Source organism: Heteronotia binoei, chromosome 18, assembly GCF_032191835.1.
Source record: "Heteronotia binoei isolate CCM8104 ecotype False Entrance Well chromosome 18, APGP_CSIRO_Hbin_v1, whole genome shotgun sequence".
Classification (NCBI taxonomy): domain Eukaryota; kingdom Metazoa; phylum Chordata; class Lepidosauria; order Squamata; family Gekkonidae; genus Heteronotia; species Heteronotia binoei.
In genome coordinates, this window is record NC_083240.1 from 37,387,454 (window position 1) to 37,413,525 (window position 26,072).

The 26,072-nt window shown below is 44.0% G+C and overlaps 1 protein-coding gene across 1 annotated transcript in view; it reads right to left on the reverse strand.

The window, feature by feature from the left end:
- Positions 1-26,072, reverse strand: part of NCOR1 (nuclear receptor corepressor 1) — a 188,040-nt gene that overhangs the window by 92,158 nt on the left and 69,810 nt on the right. The window contains 1 exon segment of the mRNA XM_060259485.1: positions 6,227-6,357. Coding sequence (XP_060115468.1) covers positions 6,227-6,357 — 131 coding nt within the window.

Here is a 26,072-nt window from a genome sequence, read left to right on the forward strand (position 1 = left end):
GGAACTGAATATTCATCCCTCGCATCTCAAGTAGAATTGTCAGCTCTGGGTTGGAAAATACTTGGAGATTTTGGGAATGGAGCTTGGGGAGGATGGGGTTTGGGAAAGGGTAGGACCCTCAGCCAGGTATAATGCCATAGAGTCCACCCTCCAAAGCAGTCATTTTCTCAAGGGGAATTGATCTCTGTAGTCTGGAGACCGACTGGAATAATGGCAGTGTCAAGTCTCTGTAAAACCTTGGTCAAGTCTGTGCTGTACTTTGGCTCAGGCAAAGAGCCTTCTGGGTAAAGCCTTTCTGTATTCCAATGCTGCTAGCCAAGCCTCTCCTTCACCCCCCTCCTTTTCCTTTGTTATGTAGTCTCGCTTTGAAATGGGAATATGTGAAGCTGTAATCTGTGCCTTCTCAGGCTGGGCATCGGGAGAGGTTGGAGCCAAGAGTCGCTCAAGGCCAAAGTCGGCCTGAGAACGAAATTGTAACATCAATGTGTGAATGTGCCCTGCATGGTGCCCCTCCCTTAAGAATCCCTTTGAAGTGTACCTTATATGATGGCATTGTACTGTATGATCTTTAGTCTTTCAATTTGAACCTAGCCAAGTACATCCTTATCAATAAACTAGCAACTTTGTTTCAACGACTCGTTATTGAATTTGGAGACTTGACAGGCAGATCTCCAGGCGCCACCTGGAGGTTGGCAATCCTAGCCTCAAGCCATACAGCTCAGTAGAACAGTGCTTAGTACCGGTTCTCAAAAGAAGAGGAAGCAGAGTCAGGGAAATCATTTTTAAGAACTGAAGATGTAGGAAGTTTAGGGTTCACAACATTCTACATCAACAATGGTACTGATGTAACGGTCTGGGATGCCTATAAAGCAGTAATGAGAGGAATATTGATCACCTTGAATAATAAAGATAAGAGAGCAAAAGAAAAACAGTTGTTGGACATTCAAAATGAAATAAAGAAAAAAGAAGGGGAGTTGAGAAAAAGGCCAGGGAAAAAAGAAAATTATAAGGGAAATTACAATATTACAAACGCAAATGAGACATTTGTTAAATAAAGAATTGGAATGGGATTTGAAAAGACTGCAGCAGAAATCTTTTGAGGGAGCAAATAAATCTGGGAAGTATTTGGCTTGGCAACTGAAGAAAAAGAGAGAAAATAAAATTATTAATAAAATTGTGGCAGATGGAAGAGAGGTGGTTAGCCAAGAGGGAATAAAAAGAGAATTTTTTAAGTATTATGCCAAGTTGTTTAAAGGTGTCAAAATAAAGTACCGTATTTGCCGGCGTACAAGACGACTTTTTTGCCCAGAAAAACATGCCTCCAAGTGGGGGAGTCGTCTTATACGCCGGGTGCAGCGGCAGCCAGGTCTAGGATCTGTGGTGAGACGCCATCAGATGAACAGCCGTAGCGAGGCAGGGACAGGTGTTGCCGGGCTTCTTCAGCGCGGCCCCTTTCCCAGCAAACGGGGGAATGGGGTCAGGCAGGGCGGAGACTGAGGGAAGGAGGGAGCGAAGAAGGGGAATCCGAAGGTCCGAAGAACGGCTCTAACTCGGAGACGTGGAAACCCGCCCACGCGTTAGAGCAGATCCCGGGCTGCGAGGCGGGAAGCCGCCGACCTGTGCCTCTCCGTGGCGGTCAAGACGGGGGTGCTCGGGCTGGCTGAACGCCTGGTGCATGGAGGGAAGAGGTCGGGAAAGAAGAAGAAGAAGAAGAAGAAGAAGATATTGGATTTATATCCCGCCCTCCACTCCGAAGAGTCTCAGAGCGGCTCACAATCTCCTTTACCTTCCTCCCCCACAACAGACACCCTGTGAGGTGGGTGGGGCTAAGAGAGCTCTTACAGCAGCTGCCCTTTCAAGGACAACCTCTGCCAGGGCTACGGCTGACCCAAGGCCATTCCAGCAGGTGCAAGTGGAGGAGTGGGGAATCAAACCCGGTTCTCCCAGATAAGAGTCCACACACTTAACCACTACACCAAACTGAAAGCAACCCGGTGCCTCTGTGGAACAGACCCTTGCGCCTTGGTTACAGCGAGAGAAGAGCAAAAGAAAGCAGCCATTGACTTTGCGTGAGGCGCTGTCGCTAGGAAGGCAGCTCGGCGAGGCGGCTCCCTAGCGACAGCGCCTCATGCAAAGCCAATGGCTGCTTTCTTTTGCCCGCGCGGCCAGGCGGGGGAGCTGCTGCTCTCGTTGCCCTGTTTGGATCCTGCCGGCAAGGAATTCAAAAAGATACTCTATATTTTGAATGGAAATGTTGGGGGGTCGTCTTATACGCCGTCGACTTATACGCCGGCAAATACGGTAAGAAAAGATGGATGAGTCTCTACAAAAGATAAAAATAGAACTCTTAACAGAAAATATGCGAAAAGTTTTAAATGATCCAATTGAAAAAAATAGAAATTGAAGCTGCAATTAATGCAATGAAAAATGGAAAGGCACCTGGGCCAGATGGATATACAGCTAAATATTTTAAAACCTTTAAAGAAGAGTTAACACCGAAATCGCAGAAGTTGATGAACATGATAAGAATAAAAGGGAAAATACCAAACACATGGAAGGAAGCTGTTATTTCGTTGATACCAAAGGAAGATAGAGATGTCACGAATGTAAAAAATTATAGATCAATTTCGCTATTAAATAATGACTATAAAATATATACAAGAATCTTGGCAGAACGGCTTAAACAACATTTGATAAATTTTATAAAGGAAGATCAAGCGGGGTTTCTTCCCAAAAGGCAAATAAGAGACAATATCAGAACAGTTGTAAATATTGTAGAATATTATGAAAGACATCCAGAAAAGGAAGTAGCATTACTCTTTGCGGATGCAGAGAAAGCATTTGACAATTTAAACTGGGACTTTATGTTTGCAGTAATGGAGAAAATGGAGTTGGGAGAAAGCTTTATAAGAATGATAAAAGCAATATACACTGAACAACATGCAAGGCTATGTATAAACGCAGACCTTACAGAAGATATGATAATTAGCAAAGGTACAAGACAAGGTTGTCCGCTTTCCCCATTGTTGTTTATAATGACTCTTGAAATATTACTGATGCAGATCCAAGAAGATAAAGAAATAGAAGGATTAAAAATAAAAGGATTTACTTACAAATATAGAGCATTTGCAGATGATATAATGTTTATAAATGAAAACCCCATACAAGTCACACCTTTGTTGTTAGCCAAAATACAAGAATATGGGGAGTTGGCGGGACTTTGTATTAATAAAGAAAAATAAAAATTTCTATGTAAAAATATGCAAATAAATAAGCAACAAGAATTACAGAGACTAACGGGCTGTGAAGTCACCTCCAAGGTAAAATATTTGGGTGTGGAGATAACAATGAAGAATATTGATCTATTTAAAAATAATTATGAGAAGCTATGGCGTAAAATGGATGAAGATATGTTAAAATGGAACAAACTTAATTTGGCATTGCTGGGTAGAATAGCTGCAATTAAAATGAATATTCTACCAAGAATAATGTATTTGTTTCAAACTATTCCCATTGTGAAAGAAAGTAAACAATTTGATAAATGGTGAAGAAAAATTTCAGAATTTGTGTGGGCTGGGAAGAAACCAAAGATCAAAATGAAAATTTTGACAGATGCAAAAGAGATGTGGATTTCAACTACCAAATTTAAAATTATATGAGGAAACAGTTTGTTTAGTGTGGATAAAAGAATGGATAACGCTGTTAAACAAAAAACTCTTAGTGCTGGAAGGTCACGGAAATAAATTTGGCTGGCACGCGTATTTGTATTATGAAAAAAAGGAGATGGACGGTTTTTTCTCTCACCATTATATAAGAAATAATTTGCTAAATACATGGATGAAATACAAGAAATACGGGGATGAGAGAAAACGGTTATGGATAGCGCCAGCTGAAGTAATAAAAATAACAGCTGAGATAGGTGAAGAAAAGTGGTTGTCATGTAATCAATTATTAAAAATACAAAGTGGCAAAATAGAACTGAAAACTGCTGAAGAGTTGAATAATAAATATGATTGGTTCTAAATGCAACAAATGAAGAGTTTGGTGGATAATGATATCAAAACTGAAGGAATAAGAAAAGAACAAACAGAAATGGAAAAAGTTCTGCTTGGAGATAATGAAAAGATAATTTCAAAAATATATAAATTACTGTTAAAATGGTCTACGGAGGATGAAGTAGTGAAATCTCAAATGATTAAATGGGCAATTAATGTAAATAAAGAAATACAGATGGAAACTTGGGAACACGTGTGGAAGAATTCTATGAAGCTTTCGACATGTCATAGTATTAAAGAGAACTGTTTCAAAATGATGTATAGATGGTATATGACTCCTAAAAATTGGCAAAGATGAACAATAAGATGCCAGATAGATGTTGGAAATGTAAAAAAACATGAAGGTTCTTTCTACCATATGTGGTGGACTTGTGAAAGGGCAAAAAAGTATTGGCAGATGATTCAGCAAGAAATTTCTAAGATCTTGGGATATGAATTTAAGAAAGTTGCAGAGAATTTTCTGTTGGGATTACAAATGGAATGGGATTGGATTATAAAAGTTATAACATGGAGTGAAATGGACAAATTAACAAGAATATTAAGAGACTATGATTTAGAAGTTTTTAAGACAGAGTGGAAAAAGTTTAGAAGATATGTAGAAAAAGAGTGGAAAATAAAAGGACATTGGACAATTTTTGATAATGATTAAGTTTTAGAAAGAAGAATATAAGTTTTTGTTTTAATAGTTAAGGGTACCTTTAAATATTAGCATTTTAAGTAAATAACACCAGCGAGGGTCAAGTAACAGGGGGATGGGTGGGTAGAAAGTAATATATGGGGTAGATAAAAGAAGTTATTAAGATGTAAGAAATAGATTTGTTACCATATGTTACCAATAAAATTGTTTTAACATAAAAAACAATGGTACTGATGTTTAATGAAGATTATCTGCAAACTCTTGAATCAGCCAAAATTGGGACTAAAAAGGACATAAGAAGACCTCTACTGGATCAGACTACTGATCCATCAAGTTCAGCATCCTGTTTTATTCCATAGCCCAGGGGTGGCCAACGGTAGCTCTACAGATGTTTTTTGCCTACAACTCCCATCAGCCCCAGCAGTTGGCCTTGCTGGTTGGGGCTGATGGGAGTTGTAGGCAAAAAAATATCTGGAGAGCTACCATTGGCCACCCCTGCCATAGCCAGCTGGTAGCGCTGGAAAGCCAAACTAATGGAGCCCAGAGGCCAAGGAGTTTTTCTGCTGCTGCTTCCCAGTTCCAGTACTGGTACACAGATGCTTATTTCCTCTGTAGATGAAGGATCCCTTCACTCACCAGAGCTAGTAGTCACTGATGAACCTCTCCACAAAACCATCTAACCCCTTTAATAAGGACATCTATGCTCACGGCCATCACTGCAAAATAACTGTACTTCTGAATCCCTAACTGATTGTACTTGTTAAACAGAACATATGAAGCTGCCTTCTACTGAATCAGACCCTGGGTCCATCAAAATCAGTATTGTCTACTCAGACTGGCAGTAGCTCTCCAGGGTCTCAAGCCGAGGTTTTTCATGCCTGTTTGCCTGGACCCTTTTTAGTTGGAGATGCCCAGGATTGAACTGAGACCTTCTGCTTACCAAGCAGATGCTCTACCGCTGAGCCACTGTCCCTCCCCAAACCAGAAAGCTGTCTGAGGACTCAGATAGAAAGCTGTTCTTAAGACCACGACTGAGGCATCCTGAACAGAGCATTCAACTTGGAGCAGACAGATCCCAAGTTCAAATCCCCACTCAACTGTGTAGCTTGCTGTGTGACTTTGGACAAACTGACATCTGAAGTGAGCCTACTAGCCTGGCTCTTCTTTAAGAGTCCTGAAAGTAGCAATCATTGTAAGGAATCACTCACACATAAAACCCTGAAGAAAAGGGCAGCTAGTGAATCCATCCTGGAGAGGCAAGTCTGGTTTTCCTGTCCAAAGTTATTTCTGGGTGTGTTCCTGTGCACCTGGCAAAACACATCCCTGGATGTAGGCTTACGATGCCGCTTGTGTACATGTGACTGGGAATGGCTTGTTACCAGGAAATCTCCAATGAAGGAAGATCTCTTCAGCAGTTTTTGGGGAAAAGATGCAAAACCCCCAACTCGCTATGGACAATCCCTTCTCCAATTTATTTTGAGCAAATATTAAAGGACCCGCAAGCATATCTGAAGAAAAGCCCTGGAATACTCACTTGGATTCTTCTTTTTCATCTTTTTCGTCTTCATCTCTCTTTTCCTCCTCCTTTTTCTCGGTTTTTTCCGCCTTCTCCTCCTCTATTTTTTCTTCGACTTTTTCTTCTTGGGAAGGACGTGAAATCTGTTGCTGAAATGGAATGATTCCAAATTACGCCACAAGGCTAGTGATTGGGGACAGGAAAGAATCACAAGGTTTCGAACAAGAAATCCAGGAGGGATCTCTTCCCCACTTCCTTCCAAAAATCAGTAAAGAAATCAAGATGACAAGCAACTTGAATACTGAGAGTGGTGCAGGGAGATGAAATCTAAGCTTTCCTGTTAACGCTTGTGGGGTAGTCGTGCAAATAGGGCCCTGCGAGAGCTCTTAACAGTTCTGCAGGGCCTGCAAAGCAGCACTCTACAGCAATGGGACTGGCCCATAAGAACACCACCAACGGCCTACTTCACTATGCTCTGATGTTCCTGAGACCTCTGAGTATAGCTAACCACCAGAATTTAAATCACTGCCTGAAATTATGATAGTAGCACATGCAAATGTTTTAAATTGTTTTTATGTCTGATGTTTTTATTGTTGCTTATTGTACCGGTCACACTAATGTGTTTGCGTCGACCCTTGGCCTGTGAGCCAACCCTGAGCCTGCCTTTGGTGGGGAGAGCGGGATATTAAATAAATAAATACATACATACCATCACAAAAAATGTTACAAGCCCCATTTGTGCCAACAAAGACATATGGGGGGGGGGGGGAGCAACAGAGCCAGTGCTTCTAGTTTACAAAGGCTTTCCTGCACCAACAAGGCTTCTGGCATCTAGTCTGAAAAAGAACCAATGAAACTACGGCTCATTGTACCCCAGAAGACCAGCGGGACAGTCGCTAAGTAAGAACCTAAGAAGGGCAATGCTGGATCATACCAATATTCCACCATGTCTAGCATTCTGTCACACACAGTGGCCATCCAGAGGAACAGGGCACAGAGGCCAAGGTCTTCCCTTGGTGTTGCTGGCTGGCTCTGGGATTCAGAGGCTTAATGCCTCTGAGTGTGGAGGTTCCCCTCAGACACTATGGCTAGTGGTCACTGATAGACTTATCCTCCATGAATCTCTCTAATCCCCTTTTGAAACTGGTTATTCCTGTGGCCGTCACTATGCCTTCTGGCAGCGAATCCCACATTTTAATCTCTCTCTGTGCAAAGTAGTATATCCTTTGGTCCGTCCTGAACCTACTGCCCATCAGCTTCATCATTTTCAAATAATTTGGAAAACGTTTGTCTGTCTGCCATGGGTGTAATGTATCTTATGACTTACGACTTTTCAATTTTAAACGCTATTTACTAGCAATAAACACCGATAAACCACAGCAGTAATAACACTATATGTAACATGAATAAAACAAGTTAATAAGCATATTTGGGTCAGTGATCATTTATATAATCAGACTGTATAGAAAGTTGGTGCTTGGTGAAACATTTAAAATAATCTAGATTTGACTAAGAGCCCCGTGGCGCAGAGTGGTAAAGCTGCACTCTCTGAACTCTCTGCTTACGACCTGAGTTCGATCCCGGCGGAAGCTGGTTCAGGTAGCCGGCTCAGGTTGCCTCAGCCTTCCATCCTTCCGAGGTCGGTAAAATGAGTCCCCAGCTTGCTGGGGGGAAAGTGTAGAGGACTGGGGAAGGCAATGGCAAACCACCCCGTAAAAAGTCTTCCGTGAAAACATTGTGAAAGCAACATCACCCCAGAGTCGGAAACGACCGGTGCTTGCACAGGGGACTACCTTTACCTTTTAGATTTGACTACGTCATCAACCAGGATACAGTTGTTTTTCAAAATCCTTTTGGCGGATTTGCAGCTCAGATTTTCCAATGAATTTTTTAAAAGTTTAGTTTAGTTTAGTTTATTCAACTTATATCCCACCCTCCCCACCAAAGCAGGCTCAGGGTGGCTTCACAATATTCAGTAAATAAAACCATTTAGATAAACATCGTTAAAACAGTTTAAAAAAATTTAAACAGTAGCCATCTATTTGTGAAACGTGTTGTGTAAAATGGATTGTTGATCATTTTGAAAAGTGAGGAGATTTCATCCGAGATCAAGAGATCCCAGGTCTTGAGATACCATTTTTAAAAACTGAAGGTATTCCCCCCCCCCAAAAAAAAAAATGCTGTGACCAGAAATTCAGCAACCACCAAAAACAATGCAATCATCTCCAGAGTTATTTTACGTGCTGGTTTATGAGCAAACATTTCTAGTAAAACTGTCAATACTTTTCATGGGATATTATATCCTGTAATGCCTTGTATCTGAATTATTACTTTGCCCTAGAATGGTAAGACAACGCCACCAACACTGCTACAGCCTTCCCAAAACGAGATGAGGGACTGGGGCTGCATGTCGAACAATTTCATTGCAGCAAAGGCTGCCTTGGTTAACAAGAGGCATGGAATATCCACCTCCTCAGCTCAGCAGGATATATTTTTCACAGGAGGTTTTTTTTTTTTCTGGACTGTGTAGATAAAGTAGATTCTCATGTTGCAAAGCCAGTGAAATCTTACTCGCTATGCGCTGATCAAACGCTAACAATATTCTAATACTCTTGTTATTTGCTAAGTGAAACATTTATTTTCCTCTGCATAAAAATCTTTAGAATCGCTACTAGATTCACCCTCGTTAAATTATTTAGTTGGATCACTGCATTGATAAATGGGCTTCTCTTTCTTTGTTTTCTTTCGGTGGATAAACTGTGGTCTTTTATTTTGTTTTGCTCTTCCATTTCAAAACCATGATAAATACCATGCTGGCGGGTGGGGAGCTTTGCTTGCCTGATTGCAGATTATCATTTCTCAAGTTTTCAGCAGTTAGCCTCTCTTTCTCCCAGTAAGAAACTCAAGATGGCTTACAACGTTAATTAAAAACAAAATAAGAGCGCGCTGGTGCCTAAGCTGACACCAAGACAGACAGACAGACCGGCCTTGAAACCGAATCTACTAACCATGCTATTCAAGGGCCTTTTTTTGGTCTTGCGAAATCTCCAAAAGATTATCCAAATGAGGGCAAACGAAGGAAAGCTGTTCCATAAAGTAGGGGCCACTACAAAAAGTGGTGGCAGCTGTCTTCACCTGCCTGAAAAAAATAAGTACTCTTGATGCACACAGCAACGTATCACAGCTGTCCAGGCAAGCGGCTATATGCAACCCTGGCTGTTGGATTAGCTATATAATTCACTTACTTATTTAATTCACTTGGTTTCTATGCTGCCTTTCTCCTCACTGGAGACCCAGCTCACAGTGTTATCATCCCCATTTTAATCCACGACAACCCTGCGAGGTAGGTTGGGCAGAGAGTGCGAGACTGGCTCATGGTCACCCACCGATCTTCCACGGCTGAATGGGGATTCTTAACACTCCTGATTTCATGAGAAGAGGCCAGCAAAAAGCCCCCACCCATAGCTCTAAGGCATGTTTCTCCTTCCTTAATGCTAAGAGGACACATCTACATTGCAGACTCAAAACAGGTTTTAATAGCCGTTTGCACTTAACCAGCCCCAAGGAACAATACTTTCATGAAGAGGGCTAGGCCAGGGGTGGCCAGACTGTGGTTCGGGAGCCGCATGTGGCTCTTTCACACATATCATGTGACTCTCAGAGCCCCCACTGCCTCATCAGTCGCTTTGGAGAAGGCATTTAAAATTAAAGTTGCTTTCTTTCCACCTCACCCTTCCCTCCATCTATTTGCCTGCCTCAAACATCTGGCGTTCATGCCTTGCGGCTCTCAAGCATCTGGCGTTTATTCAAGTGGCTCTTACATTAAGCAAGTTTGGCCAGCCCTCAGCTAGACTCTCCAACAGCAATTCTCAGCACCCTCACCAAACCATGGTTCTCAGGATTCTTATGAAGGAGGCCATCACAGCTGTTTTAATGCAAGTCAGGTATCTTCTTATGCCGAACAGATGTGCTACACCACTGTTGGATGTCCACATGCACAGAAGTGTTCCGTGTCACAAGAAAATGTTATCACTGTCAAAAGGTATCCCCAGTTAACCTTTGGTGACCATCCACCACATTACTGCAGATGGACCCAAAGAGGACTTTCATGTTCCCTAAACACAAGAGCTTTCGAGCTGTGGTGCTGGAGAAGAATCTTGAGAGTCCCTTGGACTGCAAGAAGATCAAATCAGTCAGTCCTAAGGGAAATCAACCCAGACTGTTCCCTGGAAGGTCAGATACTGAAGCTGAAACTCAAATACTTTGGACACCAAATGAGAAGGGAGCACTCCCTGGAGAAGATCCTGATGCTGGGAAAGACAGAAGGCAAAAGAAGAAGGAGACGGCAAAAGATGAGATGGCTGGACAGCGTTACTGATGTAACTAACACGAATTTGAGCAGACTTTGGAGGATGGTGGAAGACAGGAGGGCCTGGCGTGACTTGGTCCATGGGGTCGCAAAGAGTCAGACTCAACTGTACGACTGAACAACAGCAGCACACTAGAGAAACAGACATGCTCCAAAACATCACACATTGTTTTTAAACATCCTCCTGACATCACTGTGTCGTCTGGGGCAGGCTGCTGAGAACAGGGATGGTCCAGATCTCTGGCTTGCAACTTTGGCCAGCTCTGATTAAAATAAAGCAGCGCTGACTGCCATGCCAAATGATTCTGATAAAACATAATTGCTTCTTTGAGAGCACTGCAAAGGCGAACTTGACAGTCATTGCTTGGGTTCAAATCTGCATTATGCAGCAGGTCTTGAGCCGGTGGCTTTCTTTTGGCCTAACCAACCTTGCCACATTGTTGTATGTGTGGGAGTGCGGGTATGGCTGGCGAGGGGGAGGAACAAAGAAGTTCAGGAAAACCCACCCAATTTTTTTCACTGTAAAAATTGGAAACTTTAGGACAGCATAGGGGAAAAAATCTTGTAAAAACACTTACGTTAGAATTTATAGTACTAAATGGTAATTCCTATATATATTGTAGACATATACAACGTATTTTCAAGGATATTTTAATTTGGCCATTTTTGACAACAACTGATCCAGCCATTGAGTGCATGATGGTAATATGCTATTCAAGTGTCTAATCTTTTCAATGTTGAACTTGTTATCCAAAATATACAATTGTGCCTAGGATTATTCAAACCCACTTTGTTTTCTTTACTTATAAAACTTGTTTTAGGATTGCAACTTTTATTTTTCCTACCTCTCAGAAGTCTATAACATACATGTCCTAAGGTAGCAAAAGGTCCAGCATTTTGCAGCTCTCTCTCAAACACTGGACCTATTTGCAAGTTTGCTTGTTGAAAACTAAGGCTTTAATACTTCTTATGTCCCACGAATATGCCCAATAAAAGGTTTTGTTCTACATATCAATTATGTGCTTTTTTGGTTAAAACGGTAAAACTAGGTTTGATAGGAGAGTAGTCATTCAATATATTTCAATCTCCCCCCTACAAAAAAAAATTTTTTCTGCCCCCCCACCAAATAAAATGTTTTCCCACAGCTTCAAGGTTTCTAGAAACATCACATCTCTACGTGTAAAGGTAGAGGTAGTCCCCTGTGCAAGCACCAGTCGTTTTCAACTCTGGGGTGACGTTGCTTTCACGTTTTCACAACAGGCTTTTTATGGGGTGGTTTGCCATTTCCTTCCCCAGTCATCTACACTTTCCCCCCAGCAAGCTAAGTACTCATTTTACCAACCTTGGAAGGTTGAGTCAACCTGGAGCCAGCTACCTGAACCCAGCTTCCGCTGGAGTTGAACTCAGGTTGTGAGCAGAGGGCTCCGATTGCAGTACTGCAGCTTTACCACTCTGCGCCACGGGGCTCTTTCTCTAGGTGTAACATAACCTAATTACATTGTCCTATGCCCCTTCCAGAAAGACTGGGATAGAAAAAAGGAATTTTTTGACAAGGCCAGCCATTTATTTTTTAAAAAAACAAACCCAACCACATATTCAAACATGCCTATTTATTTATTTATAATATTTATGAACATATATGAAGCTGCCTTATACTGAATCAGACCTTTGGTCCATCAAAGTCAGTACTGTCTTCTCAGACTGGCAGTGGCTCTCCAGGGTCTCAAGCTGAGGTTATTTCACACCTATTTGCCTGGACCCTTTTTTGGAGATGCCAGGGATTGAACCTGGGACCTTCTGCTTCCCAAGCAGATGCTCTGCCACTGAGCCACAGTCCCTCCCCAATGTCCCTCCCCCTCCCGTCCCTAACTGTCTTTCCTCTTACAGAGATCAAGGTGGCTCATGATATTAATAAATTACATTAAAAGGATGCAACCAAAATTCTAAAACTGCAGTTTAGGACCTATGCTCCCTCTAAGCTGGGGAGTCTTGTGAGCAAAAATTCTACTTTGTGAGCTCCTGGCATTAAAGTTGCGAGTGAGCAATCTGGCTGCTGCATAAATTTGTTTGCTCTGGGGCCATCTTTCCTGAGCTAAGACAAAAACGTGTGAGCCAGAGGCTAAAAAACTGTGAGCGAGCTTACACTAACTCAGCTTAGAGGGAACACTGTTTAGGACTGCTTTAAGCAAGCACAGTCCGCACGGAAACAGCCCTTCCTGGCTAAACACAGTTCTTGCCCCTGATGACAACTTTAGTTCCAAGTCAGTTGTTCTAATTCTGAAATACCCGAAGAATATTTCAATAAGCAGGTTAGAGTGTAGAGGACATGGAGGGCGAGACGGCAGCCGGAGGGGGTCTTATTCCTGAGCCACATAAAGACCCTGCGGAGTGCCCCTGTCTGTTCCATTTATTTAGAGTAACCGAAAGCACGTCAACACTAATATAGAGCCACGCATTGCTCCCAGATGGGCCGGGAAAACAGGGAGAGGAGGGAGGGGGTTTACTAAATTAAGAGAAGTGAACTCTAGCAAACTATCTCATCTTGCATGATCAGACAGCACGACGTTCCTGCTGCAGAACAAAACAAGCGTCCAGGCTTGGCTTGCTGAGCCCCTTGCGCTCAAAAGAAGAAAGCAGGACCTACAGAAGGACTCGTCTGACCAGGAAGACGGGCAGCTTCAACCTGTGGGGCACCATCCACCAGGAGGTTTCCCCTGCTCTCACATACTGCGTATGTCGGGGATGATGCTGTGTGGACGTTCTACCAAACTTGGGTCAGCCTCAATCAATGGCTCAGAAAAGAGCCAGAAAAATCACTACGATTAGGGACGTACAAATATGCTTTCAAAGCATATTTGACTTTTTTTTTTTGCCCAAACCGATTTCTAGTTCCCCCCCCCCTCTCCCAATTTTGTTCATTCATTTTTCACCTTCCATTTTAGCCAGCTAGCACAAAGAGAGATGCTTGTTTTAGTGGCAGCAGTTATATCCCATTTCATTAGGAGGACTGGGTGAAGGAAGAAAACTGTAATTCCATACCGAGCAGAGAGAACTCAAGTTCAAAACTGAAACTTTCTAACTGTGACCGTGACGCTGAGCGCCATCCTTAGGAACCGGTACAGCGCTGGTGGTTTTTGTTTTGCTTTGTTGTTTTAAAAAGAGGCTTAAAAAGTGCAACCAGGCAGCTATACTCAGACTCTTTACCAAAAAAACCCCTCCACTGCTAAAAAGGGACATTGGGGGAGGGGGGGTGTCAAACAGGAAAAAAAGGATTACCTTTCATGCTTCAAAACTAAAAGGAGATGGGGGGGGGAGGATTGGAATCAACACCTGGCTCACTCCAAAGCATTAAAGGCTGAAGGTGAGATCAGCCGTTTATCCCGGGTATCTCTTTAACAAGATTTCAGATGCGTGCAGGTAAAAAGGCTTGCTGCTCCCTCCGCTTCCCAGTCAAGCTCGAGGCACAAGAGGGTTAATTCCGTGAAGTTTGGACGAAATCCCCCAACCGCCCCCAGCTAAAAGGACCCATCGACGACTTCCTAAACAGCCTGCTGTTTACAGAAACGGCCCACCGGTAACCAAGAAAAGAGCCGCTTTGTCCCGCAACCTCAACCTCGTGCCGATATAGGAGAACCCCAAAGGCAGTTTGAAACACAAACCTTCAATCAGCTGAAGCGTCAGTGACCGACGTACCTGCATGCTCCTCTGCCGCTTAAAAACTCTTTTACTATCCACAGCCGGGGATGGGTGTGGAGGGAGGGGGTGGGGGAGGGCTGTTTAATAAGGCAAGTTTAAGGCTCTAAAGGACCAGGGGAGAAAATATCCATCCCCTGGCCCCATCGGAGAGGGCTGCCCGACCCAGCCAAGTTTTTATTCCAGGAAAAAACAGTGTCATCACGGCCACTTAAGCGGCTCGTCTCACATGCAAGCTCGTAATCTGGCCGGGGTCACTCGAGGTAATCTCCTGCCGAGCGGGGCCTTGATTGGCTGTCACAGAAGCCCGGTGCTTTTCTGTCTAGTCAGATCGCCAGACCGTACCACCTGCCACGAGAGACATGTGGACTGATCCACCGGAGATGGCAGCTTGTGCTGACGGTGCAGCCGGGGCTGCGGAGAACAGCTACTCCTCAGAGCTCGACTTTTGATGCCTGGAGGCTAAAGTTTTAATTCACTTACAATAAGCAAGCTACAAAATGGCATTTCTCATCCAATCTCGAATGACACCCCCCCCCCTTTAAGAAGGTGATTAAATGTGTTTTCTCCTTTGCACACAGATACACATCCCAATTTCCCTCCAATTTCGCTCTACCTCCCCTGCTGTTAATTCTAAGGCTGAGCTTTCTCTTTTCTCCTCCTTAGGGAAACTCAGGAGACAATACACACATTTTAAAAAAATTAAAATGTTGACACGCACTGCGTGCTCTGATGGGGGGGGGGGAAGGGATCGCTTGCGATGTTTCCCAAAACACAACAGGGAACCAAGAACAAAGCTGATGAAGTAAGGACACTAAGAGCAAATCTAAAGCAGCGTGAAATCCAAATTAAAACAGCACACAACTAGAAATGTGCTCTGTTTTGGGCGGGTGGATCACTGGTGATGTTTCCCAAAGCGTAACAGGCAATAAAAAAACAAAGCTAATAAAATAAGGACACTGAGAGAACATCTAGAAGCCAACATGACAGCAAGTTATGAGACAGCAGTAAAATATATATTGGGTTGAATCCAGACTAACTTTCCAATTAACAGAAGGCACTTCCATCGTCAGAATGAAGTTCGTCTGCCCTCTCCTCACCCCCGCCCTCACCTACTACAGCCCACCGAGAATCTGAAACGCTGCTCTTGGGGACAGGCAGTTTCATTCAACTACAAGCAGTAATTTCCATTAAAGGAAACTATGGATCGAGCCCTTTGATTACAGGGTATTGGTAGCATCACACCTCTTTAAATATTTCTAATTTTGGTCCAGGGCTACCACTGCAACACTCTTATTTATTGCACTTCACACCTGGTGACATGGACATCAATCTGCTATTCCGACTTATATTGCCTTCTTGTTGTTGCAGCCCAGTCACCAGACCCCAACTTGTGATTCTTTTAATCTGCTAAAAAACCTTTCCATGATCCATAGACGGGCAAGGCAGTTGGCCCCCTTCCTGGAGCGAGGTGACCTGGCAACAGTGATCCATGCAACGGTCACCTCGAGATTAGACTACTGTAATGCCCTCTACATGGGGCTGCCCTTGTACCGAACGCGGAAACTACAGCTGGTGCAGAACGCAGCAGCCAGGCTGCTAGTGGGACTACCCCGGTGGGAACACGTGTGGCCTAGGCTGCGGGAACTGCACTGGCTGCCAATTGTGTACTGGGTTCGTTACAAGGTGCTGGTTATCACCTATAAAGCCCTATATGGCCAAGGACCTGCCTACCTTAGGGACCACCTCTCCCCATATGTTCCCCTGAGGGCACTGCGTTCCAGTTCACAAAATCTTTTGGAAATCCCTGGGCCTAAGGAGGCCAAACTTAAAACAAACTAGGGAGCTGGCCTTCTCCATAAAAGCGCCCCAATGGTGGGAAATCAGTTACCAGAGGAGGTGCGGGCCCTGCGGGACCTCAACCAGTTCCGCAGGGCCTGCAAAACCGTCCTCTTCCAAGAAGCCTTCAAGACGTGACCAGACTGAATATTACGCTGCCTGTATAAATAGAGACTGTAGCACCACCATATAGTTTTTAGCTTTTTAACATTAATTTATATTTGTATTTGTATCTGTATTTGTATTTACCGTATTTGCCGGCGTATAAATCGGACTGGGCGTATAAGACGACCCCCCAACATTTCCATTCAAAATATAGAGTATCTTTTTGAATTCCTTGCCGGCAGGATCCAAACAGGGCGACAAGAGCAGCAGCTCCCCGCCTGGCCGCGCGGGCAAAAGAAAGCAGCCATTGGCTTTCGTGTGAGGCGCTGTCGCTAGGGAGGCAGCTCGGCGAGGTGGCTTCCGCTGGAGAAGAGCTCCAGCGGAAGCCGCCTCACCGAGCTGCCTTCCTAGTGACAGCGCCTCACGCAAAGTCAATGGCTGCTTTCTTTTGCTCTTCTCTCGCTGTAACCAAGGCGCAAGGGTCTGTTCCACAGAGGCACCGGGTTGCTTTCCCGACCTCTTCCCTCCATGCACCAGGTGTTCAGCCAGCCCCGAGCACACCTGTCTTGACCGCCACGGAGAGGCACAGGTCGGCGGCTTCCCGCCTCGCAGCCCGGGCTCTGCTCTAACGCGGTGGGCGGGTTTCCACGTCTCCGAGTTAGAGCCGTTCTTCGGACCTTCGGATTTCGCTTCTTCGCTCCCTCCCTCAGTCTCCGCCCTGCCTGCCCGCCCCCATTCCCCCGTTTGCTGGGAAAGAGGCCGTGCTGAAGAAGCCCGGCAACACCTGTCCCTGCCTCGCTCCGGCTGTTCATCTGATGGCGTCTCACCACGGATCCTAGACCTGGCTGCCGCTGCACCCGGCGTATAAGACGGACCCCCCCACTTGGAGGCATGTTTTTCTGGCCAAAAAAGTCATCTTGTACGCCGGCAAATACGGTATATTTGTATTTATATTGTGTATTGATTTTACCTGTATTGTCCATATCATGATACTACATCATGATAGATTGTAAGCCGCCCTGAGCCTGCCCCGGCGGGGAGGGTGGGGTATAAATAAAACTTATTATTATTATTATTATTATTATTATTATTATTATTATTATTATTATTCTGCATACTAATTTGCTGCCCGCTTTCTCTAGATTTAGGATTGTTTGCCATTCCACCCTATCGTCTGATGAAGTGTGCTTCTAGCACACGGAGGCTTACATTCCTAATCAAACTTTGTTGGTCTTAAAGGTGCAAACTGGACTCCTGCTTTGTTCTGCTGCTTCAGACCAACATGGTCAGCCATCTGGATCTACTTAAATATTGTTTGTCCACCTCAGCTCCTATAGAACAGACTCAAAGCTGCTTGCATTTCTATTAAGTGCTGCCAAGTCACCTCTGACTTTGGGAACCCTAAGAATTAATGACTTCCAACGCAGCCTATCGTTAACAGCCTCGCTCAGGTCTTGCAAACCGAGAGCTGCGGCTTCCCTGACTGAAGCCGTCCATCTCCTGCAGGTAGATCCAGGTAGGCAGCCGTGTTGGTCTGAAGCAGCAGAACGAAGCAGGAAGTAGCACCTTTAAGATCAACGAAGTTTTATTCAGAATGCAAGCTTTCGTATTCATGCAGACTTCTTCAGACAAGGGGATGGGGTACAGTGAGCAGAACTACATCTAGCTGGTGGGCAGTGCTTAAGAATGTAAAGTGATACAAAGCCAGGAGCCAATGGCAAAATAGTGTAATGACAAGAACATCACTAGGAATGTCCTTTTGTTTTACCTAGACTTGTGGACTGGGGGAAGGCAATGGCAAACTACCCCATAAAAAGTCTGCCGTGAAAACGTTGTGAAAGCAATGTCACCCCAGAATCGGAAATGACTGGTGCTTGCACAGGAAACCTTTCCTTTCCTTTATTACCTTTTCTTGGTTTCCCACACAAATGCTATCCAGACCAAATGGTCATTCAATTTGTTTATGGCACTATTTTGCCATTGGATCCTAACTCTGTATCACTTTACATTCTTAACCACTACCACCATGTTGTTCTGCACACTTTACTCCATTCCATTGTCTGATGAAGTGTGCATGCATACGAAAGTTGACATTCTGAATAAAACTTTTGTCGGTCTTAAAGGTGCAACTGGATTCCTACTTTGTTCATCTCTTCTAGAAGAAGAAGATGATGATATTGGATTTATATCCCGCCCTCCACTCCGAAGAGTCTCAGAGCGGCTCACAATCTCCTTTACCTTCCTCCCCCACAACAGACACCCTGTGAGGTGGGTGGGGCTGGAGAAGCTCTCACAGCAGCTGCCCTTTCAAGGACAACCTCTGCCAGAGCTATGGCTGACCCAAGGCCATGCTAGCAGGTGCAAGTGGAGGAGTGGGGAATCAAACCCAGTTCTCCCAGATAAGAGTCCGCACACTTAACCACTACACCAAACTGGCTCTTCTAGGGTCTTCCTCTTCTGCTGCCCTTCACGTTTCCTAGCATGGGTTTGTCTTTTCCTGTACATCTTGTCTGCTCGTAATGTGACCAAAGTACGATAGCCTCCATTGAGTCATTTTAACTTTTTGCTTCTAATTTCAACTGACTATGGAATTACTATGGAATTACTTCAGTCAACAAGAGAAGAGACTTAACAAAGTGCTCTCCCTCAGTCGCAGTTTTATTAAAAAATACAGGGGAATGGTGCAGCTAATAACACAGACAATGAATGAGCCCAATAAAGGTAAGACAAACCCATCACCCCAATATAAATAAAGGCCTTAATAACACTTTTATCAGTGAGATAAACATTCTAAAAAAGGGAACGCATAAGACCTGAATTTGCTACAACATAAAATCGCTGGCAGATTTAGAACGGAAGCCACAGTCACACAAAAGAGACTTTAAATTCTGTCTCGAGGAGACCTTGTTGAAGCCTTTTAAAAAGGACCTTCATACCTGGCCCATCTCTTCCAGCACGTTCCCCCCCCCGCCCCCCCCCCCCAAATGGCATTCCTCAACTCACAACCTGTTTGTGGTGCCTGGCCCTCAGGATATTCACCTGGCATCCACAAGGATCAGGGCCTTCCTGGTGGTACCAGCTGTCCGATGGTATGCTGGCCCTGCAGGAATTCTCTAAGTTCCACAGAGTGTGCAAAGCACAGCTCTTCCATTTAGCTTTTCATTAGTCAGGTGACTGGGCTGCCTTTTAGTTTTATTTGCATTGCGTTTTTAATGATATCTCAGTATTTCAGCTGCTGATGGCTGCCTCGAGATCACTTGGTGGCGGAGAGGTGGCATATGAATTTAATTATTATTAACATCAACAACAATGTGAAATACGACATACTTGATTGGGACATTGCTGTCTCCCTCCCACGTGAAAATGCTCTTATTTGTATCTTCCAAGATTTCTCCAGAGACCATATGAAATCAAAGGCAACAAATGGGACAAACTAGTAAAACTCTTAGGAAACCTGGACTACGTTTCAAATGGGGCATAACTTTGAACTCATGGCAGTGGTGGAAAGTGCCATATATAGGGTTGCCAAGTCCAATTCAAGAAATATCTGGGGACTTTGGGGGTGGAGCCAGGAGACTTTGGGGGTGGAGCCAGGAGACATTGGGGCGGAGCCAGGAACAAGAGTGTGACAAGCATAATTGAACTCCAAGAGAGTTCTGGCCATCACATTTAAAGGGACAGCACACCTTTTTAAATGTCTTCCTTCCATAGGAAATAATGAAGGATAAGGGCACCTTCTTTTGGGGCTCATAGAATTGGACCCCCTGGTCCAATCGTTTTGAAATTTGGGGGATACTTTGGGGAGAGGCACTAGATATTATATTGAAAATTTGGTGCCTCTACCTCAAAAAACAGCTCCCCCAGAGCCCCCGAAACCTCCAGATCAATTCCCCATTATACCCTATGAGAAGACGTTTCCCTCTCCCCCCCTCCCCCCCGCCCCCCCCCCCTTTCTGGGAAATCTGATGCAGGAGACAGAACTCACTCACCTCCGGAGGTGCAAAGGGCACATGGTCCTTTGGGGACATGGCTGGGCTCCCCTCCCTTCACCGGCCAGCTGACTGGGGGCGGGAAGCAGCCTGAGAAAACGGAAGAGCTCTGGCTGCTGCGATCGGGGCTGGGTGGGAAGGGATGCCGTTCTCCCCCTCCCCCCACCCCCCCGCTTTCCCTTTTATGGCCAGCGGAGGAGGAGGCTCCAAATCGGGGGTCTCCAGGCCTAGCGGGGGATTTGGGACCCCTAGCCATATAGCCGACTAATGGTGGTAGGGTTTTCAAGACAAGGGGCAAACAGAGGTGGATTTGCCATTCCCTGCCTCTACATAACAACCCTGGACTTCCTTGGCGGTCTACTATCCAAGGAGAAACCAGGGATGACCCTGCTTAGTTCCCGAAATGGGGATACCCTGGGCCACCCAGGTCAGCGCTGATTCTCATAATTAACTCCTATAAATAATGCATAATTTGTTATTTTAGGAAGTGCACAGCAGAAGGAAGAAGCATATTCACTTGTGCTATCTGTCCCATTTTCATTGGAACCATAGCCACGCGCGCACACAAAACTGAGAACAACCTTAACATCCCAAAAAACGGAAAACACAAACAGGAATGGAGGAGAGAGGACAACTGGCTGAAGACCAAGGACCTCTGAAAATCAAACACCCAGGACAAGCTCATAACGTCGACCTAACAAGCCTAAAGATCTTAGCTCTCGCTAACAATAATCCAAGTAGTACAACTTTTGCATCTGGAGACAGCAGCTGAGGGAGAAGACACAGATGATTTATTACAGCTGCTCAAACCAAGAAGCCAGATTACTCAAGTGGGGTGGATGATCCCATTGGGTCCGATCCTATTCACATGACAAGAGTAATGAAGGGCAGAGAGCCCAAAGAGACGTGTTTCACTAAGCTGTGTTAATGGGCTACTCTTAGCTAGTACTGGTTGGGGTGGGTATGGAGGGAAGGTAGAAACATCAGTCAGGAATCTAGCAGAGAGAGAGAGGGAGAGGGAGAGAGAGAGAGAGAGAGGGAAAGGGAGAGAGAGGGAAAGGGAGAGAGAGAGAGGGAGAGAGAGGGAAAGGGAGAGAGGGAAAGAGAGGGAAAGGGAGAGAGGGAGAGAGAGGGAGAAAGAGAGAGAGAGAGAAAGGGGGAGAGAGAGGGAGTGGGAGAGAGAGGGAGAGAGAGAGGGAGAGAGAGAGGGAGAGGAAGAAGTTTTTAAATGTGTTTATACCAGATCCAAGAAATCTTTAAGAAGTGCAAGAAAAGCAGAGGAAAGTGAACCAGAACCACAGCCTAGTGGCAAATGGGTACGGAGAATCTTTAAATATCTCCTATGGTCAGGGATTTAAATCAACCAGCTGGGAAAAAAGGAGTATTCAGTTCCCTAATTAAAGAAAAAAAACTTTGTAATACTGCAAGAAATGCACTGAAGCAAAACAGCAGCCTGATCTGTTGAAGTTCCAATGTTTCCCAACTCAATATACACTTTTAAGTCAAGGGGAGGAGCCACATTAATTTTTAAATAATATAGACTAAAACCATTTACCCCCTGCAAAGTACACAAAGACAGAAATCTCTTCTCTTTGGGAGCAAACGGCCTCAAAAAACTTATGGGGATGCTTGATCTGAAAGATACAGGAGGGTGTTCCCTGTGGAGAGAAGATTATTCTCAAGCACACAGTGCCTGTTCCCATTCATTTAGGTCTTTGCAGACGTCAGTCAAGTTTCTACTTGGAATTTTGCTTATTTAACTATTTTACTGCTTTCCTCCCACAATGGGGACTCAAAGCAGCTTATGAAATAATACCCTTTAAAAAAAATCAGGGCTTTTTTTTGTAGCAGGGACTCCTTTGCATATTAGGCCACACAACCTTGATGTAGCCAATTCTCCAAGAGTTTACAGGGCTCTTTGTACAGGGCCTGCTGTAAGATCCAGGTCCAATCCTTTTGAAACTTGGTGGGTATTTAGGGGATAGGCATTGGATGCTATGTGGAAAAATTCGTGCTTCTACCTCAAAAAACAGCCCCCCAGAGCCCCACATACCCACGGATCAATTTTCCATTCTACCCTATGGGAATCCGTTTCCATAGAGAATAATGGAGTGCCCAGCGGACATTTTTCTCCCCACCCTGCTTTCTGATGACCCTGAAGTGGGGGGAGGGCCTCCAAACCAGGGCGATCCTTTCTCCACACCTGGGGATTGGGCAAACCGGAAACTGCAGTGTACTGATTAGCAAACACTAGAAATAAACCACTGCGTTTTCATGTTGCAAATAAATGCTTAAGCAGTTTATTTCATAATGATGCAATTACATTATTATCATCACAAACCAAAATTCTTTAAATGTCCATAGAAAAATCAAAAAGTTATTTTACACCACTCTTGTAAGGTAGTACTTTCAAAATCAGAATGTTCTTTCACATCGCTCTTGTAAGGTAGTACTTTACAGTCCACTGTCTCAGTTCTCCTTTGCTTGAAAGACGTAGACAGCACCACACTTGTGTACGATTCCTCCTATGGGTAGCAGACCAAAGTCTGATAGGTGCGGCGGCTACACAAGTCCTAGGTTCAGTTCTGTGTTTCGTTCACCTTCCACTGGCCACGGAACCATTTGTGCAAGCTGCAAAGTAACATTGTATTACAATGCGTGAGCAACTGCCTTTAGCACGGGTTCCAAAGCTAAAAGAAAAGCGGCCAGTGGAAGGTGAAGAAAACACAGAACTGAACCTAGGACCTGTGTAGCCGCTGCACCTGTCAGAATTCAGTCTGGAAAATAATTATTTAAATTTCAAAGAATTAAACTCCTATCTTCAATCTAAATTAATAAACACACCATTTTTTTTTATTTTTCTGCTGAGATTTTCTAATATTGACCAGTTTGCCCTTTCAAATTCATAATTATATATATATATATTTACAGAAGCGCACGTTTTACTTAATAAAAATATTTTACCTGGCTTTTCATTTTGACACAAAGGTATCCTTACAGGTAATAATTCAATCATTACAGATAAAAAAACCTATAAACATCCCCAATCACTGCAACATCCAGCTTTTCACACATCAAGGTACAGGCCTGTACTGTACAACTTGTACATTTCCTGGCAAAGGAAATTTCTTTCTCAAAATGTGAAGAAATGTGAGCCAATCCATAACTTCTTTACATTTGGAATTTTGTTTATACCTCAAGATATACAGTATAGTATTTTAATAGTATTTCAGCTTAATTGCTATGTATCTGCTGTTAAAAGGGACAAGCCAATTAAAGTCTGCCAACAAGTCTTCTGAGAACAGAGAGATCTATGGCACCTTGAAGTCTAGTTTTGGTTCATACAGTCTGTTTTTCCAGATAAGGAGAAGGGCTATAGCTTATTCTGCGTCTAGAGCACGCTTTGCAAATGAAGAAGAAGAAGATGATGATATTGGATTTATATCCCGCCCTCCACTCCAAAGAGTCTCAGAGCGGCTCACAATCTCCTTTACCTTCCTCCCCCACAACAGACACCCTGTAAGGTGGCTGGGTCTGAGAGCGCTCTTACAGCATCTGCCCTGTCAAGGACAACTCCTGTGATTACAGCTAACCCAAAGCCATCCCAGCAGGTGCAAGTGGAGGAGTGGGGAATCAAACCCGGTTCTCCCAGATAAGAGTCTGCACACTTAACCACTACACCAAACTGGCTCTCCTATGTAAGGTTTCCAAATTCAGGCACTGGCATCTCCAGGTAAAAGCACCTCTAATGGCTGTGCAAGGGACCATCTGTGAGTAAGACCCACTGCTGTTCAAGGTAGAAAGCGCCTGGCGGGACAGGTCAATGGGCTGGCTCAGTACAGGATGGCTTCATGTGTTTGATATTGCTGTCTTTTGCAGAGTCCCTTGGGAACAAAACCCACTAATCTCAGTGGGACTTTCCTCTGAGTAAATATGCATATGCTCAGAATGAATATCACTGAGATGCCCTGGCTGCTGTCTTTGAGAAGACATTCAGTTTCAGCAGATCTGACAGCAGTTTTTAAAAAGTCTGTTCTGTTCTTCTTTCTTACAGTGCAAAAGGAGTGTCTAATGTAGTGATACTGCGCTTTTCTCTCCCCCCCACCTTCTCCCTTTATCTGGCTGGTTGCTTCAAAGGGCTGAAAATGAACGAAGATCAGCTGCAAGCCTAGAGTTGCAATGCTCTTATAGAGCTGTGAATTCCTTTGCCTTAAATTGCTCAGAGAAAAAAATGTGCCTTTGGCAGCATGGGAAGCGCTTTGTGGGACACTGCTCTCACCGAATGTAATGATGTCTCAGCAAATTTCAAACATGTTATAAATCACTCAAAAATGAAACTGGGCATAAACTGCAAAGCAACTCCACAACACCGGTATTTCAAGAGGACAAAAATCTGGTAAACCAAGATTAAGACGTACTGACAAATGTCAAATTGGGCAAATCAGCAACACAACGCTAATTACTCTAACCAATTCAACGCCATTTCCAGAAACACTGCAGGAGGCATAGGCTGTAACGGGCAAGGCAGAGATCCCACAATATATGGTCCTGTTTCCCTTCTCAACAAAACACAAAAATCGTCAAGCCTTTATCAGTGGGGAACATCAACTCTTCAATCACCAACTTCACCAATCCAAACCAATCAAGATTTATTCCATCAAGGCAAATCTCAAGCAATACTGCAGACATGCACTGAATAGTATTCATGATTGTGAAGTCAAATTCCTCTTACTAGCAATACTTTCATTAGATTTCCAAACCCCACCCCTCAATTCAGGCAGAGGTTCCTATGGATTAACAAAGCATTATATAGTGACCCAACAACACTTGTAAAAGTTAATGGCTTTAGAGCAAGAGATTTTCTGGTCCACTGGGGAATGTGACAGGAATATCCTCTGTATGTTAGGTTTTTAGAACCCCTAACTGAAGCAGGCAGAGAAAACCTTAAAAGCATGATGGAAAAAGAACAGTTGTTTTGTTAATTACACTGTATAGTACATTATCTCTGCATTGCTATTTCTCCAGGTTCAAGAGAAACTGAAATGACAGCGGGTTTTAAATGTTAAAAATCTGAGATCTATTAATACACCTACTCAATTCAAAGAACGCTTGAAAAAGCATTTCTCATAAATGGCTAACATTGCCATGGTAACAGAGTGGTCAGTGCAGCAGGAAACCCCTACTAAGACACTGATGGATGAAATAAAACGATATATCTCAATGAAGTGCCTTTAATGAAGCCGCCCTGAGCCTGCCTCGGCGGGGAGGGCGGGATATAAATAAAAGGTATTATTATTATTATTAAAATTTTGTAGTTAAATAGAACAGCAGTTAAAACCATATTTCTTCCAAAACTCCTATTAAGCATCCATCCTAAATACACAAATAGCCAATTACCTTGTTAACTTTATACAGGCAAGGATATAGTCCACATTCAAATCTAATACAATGTGCCACTCCAGAAGTAGAGGAGTACATTCTCTTACACTTAAATTGGGAAATAATATTATATTACAATGAGAACCCAAAGGAACTGAAATGACTAGATTTAAAGAAAAGCATTTAGGACAGGGGTGTCACACATGTGGCCTAGGGGCCAAATCAGGCCCCCAGAGGGCTCCTATCAGCCTCCTGAGCAACTGGCCCTTGTCTGCTTCCTTCTGCATCTCAACTTGCTTTGCAAGGCTTGCTCAATCGCACAGGAGCTACAGAGCAAAACCTTGATTTTCTCCATTGGTTGAGGCTCCTCCCCTCCTGGTCCCGTGGGGAGGGAGGGAAAGAGTCAGAGCTTCCTTTGCCTAGTTTCCTGGATCCCATGGGAAAAATACAAAGAAAGCACCTTTAAGACCAATAAGTGCTAATGTTTTAA